This window comes from Helianthus annuus, chromosome 10, assembly GCF_002127325.2.
Source record: "Helianthus annuus cultivar XRQ/B chromosome 10, HanXRQr2.0-SUNRISE, whole genome shotgun sequence".
NCBI lineage: Eukaryota > Viridiplantae > Streptophyta > Magnoliopsida > Asterales > Asteraceae > Helianthus > Helianthus annuus.
Window position 1 is genome coordinate 132,758,192 of NC_035442.2, and position 1,669 is coordinate 132,759,860.

Consider the following 1,669-nt stretch of genomic DNA (forward strand, 5'->3'; position numbering starts at 1 on the left):
CTCAACGATCCACAACGACGCTTCGCTCAACGTGCAAGACTCGACACCATAAGTGGTATGATTTATGTTATATTGTTGGTTAGATAGTTCTCACTGTGCATTAGATAATGTGATAATTACTATTTGAACCATGTGTGCTTACTCTCTACTATCGTCCCACACTTACGCACGTTGCGATACCTTTCTTACCTGTGTTCCCCTCGATGTGAAGATCATGAGTGGGCGTCTCAACATGACCCAGGGTCAGTTGACGACCTTGATTAACGAACGGATTGCTGAAGCCTTAGCAACCCAATCAGGGAGTCAATCCATGCACACCCAATCCCGCATGGGCACCTTCAGGGCGTTCTTGGAGTGTAAACCTCCCACTTTCGATGGCACTGGAGGGACAATCGACCTTCTACACTGAATCCGAAGAATCGAATATACGTTCGAAGAAAGTGAAAGTCCTGCTGGCAAACGAGTAGAGTACGCTACTGTCATGTTGCAAGGGAAAGCGTATTCTTGGTGGAACGCACAAGTTCAGATGCTCGGTTTGGCAGACGCGAATGCCACCCTCTGGAGCGACATCAAGGATTTGATTAAGGAAGAATTCTGCCACCTGGACGACATTCTGAAATTTGAAATAGAGTATTATGGTTTGAAGATGGAAGGATCAGAGATTGAGGCGTACACAAAGAGGTCCAACAACTTGGCTGCCTTATGTCCTAACATGTCACAACCCATATCTAGGCGAATCAAGCTATAACTCAGAGGCTTAGTCCCGGAAATCCAAGGGTCTGTGAGTGCGGCCAACCTTCCCACAATCTAGCAAGTCGTTCGTTTGGCGCACCAACTCACCGATCAGGCGGTGGAAGAGGGCAAGTTGCCCAAGCGTAGCTCTTCCAATGCAAATGCTCTAATGAGTAACAAGTATATTTGGGGTGAGTACCAAGGTGAGGGTCCTAGCTCTATACGACGGGAACCGCACAGGAAACTCGGGCTGAACTACCAAAATCAGGGGGGATACCTAGGGAATAAACCGAGATGCCCCAAGTGCCAACGGCACCACAGCGGGTCATGTGCGGAATCGTGTTGTCATCGGTGCAAGAAGTTGGGACATATGGCTAGAGACTGTAGGAGCCCATATCCTGCAAACCGGAACCAACGACAACACCAGCAGGGTAATGAGAGATGTTACCAGTGCGGTGCTGAGAGTCACTTCAAGAGGAATTGTCCGCAGATGAGACAGAATCGTGACAACAGCGGCAACCAAGGCAACGGGAACAATAACGGAGACAATAAGGATAACCGAAGGACTGGTAAGCATGAGCTTCTGAAGGGACAAGAGGAAGAAGGAAACAACCTCAACGTTGTGGCGGGTAAGTTCTATTTTAGTTAATTCGGGTACAGATATGTGTCCCTAAGAGTTAGTTAGGTGCTTAAGCGTACCCCATTACCCTTAAAACATCAAACATGTTATAGAACTAGCTAATGGTGAAAGTCTTAAGGGCACACACGTAGTTAAGGGTTGTAACCCCATCTTAGCTGGTCAGACCCTCTTTATCGACCTCATTCCTATGGTTCTGGGTAGTTTTGACGTTGTCATTAGGATGGACTGGTTATCTCGACACCAAGCGGAGATTATTTGCAAGGAGAAAATCGTCTGTATCCCTCGTTCTGATAAAGA

The 1,669-nt window shown here is 47.3% G+C and overlaps 1 protein-coding gene across 1 annotated transcript; it reads left to right on the forward strand.

Moving 5' to 3' along the window:
* The first annotated feature begins 901 nt into the window (after positions 1 to 901).
* On the forward strand, positions 902 to 1,381 carry LOC110882460 (DNA-binding protein HEXBP-like). The gene has a single exon (XM_022130476.1). The coding sequence runs from the start codon at positions 902 to 904 to the stop codon at positions 1,379 to 1,381; it is 480 nt and encodes a 159-aa protein (XP_021986168.1).
* Positions 1,382 to 1,669: the final 288 nt, after the last annotated feature.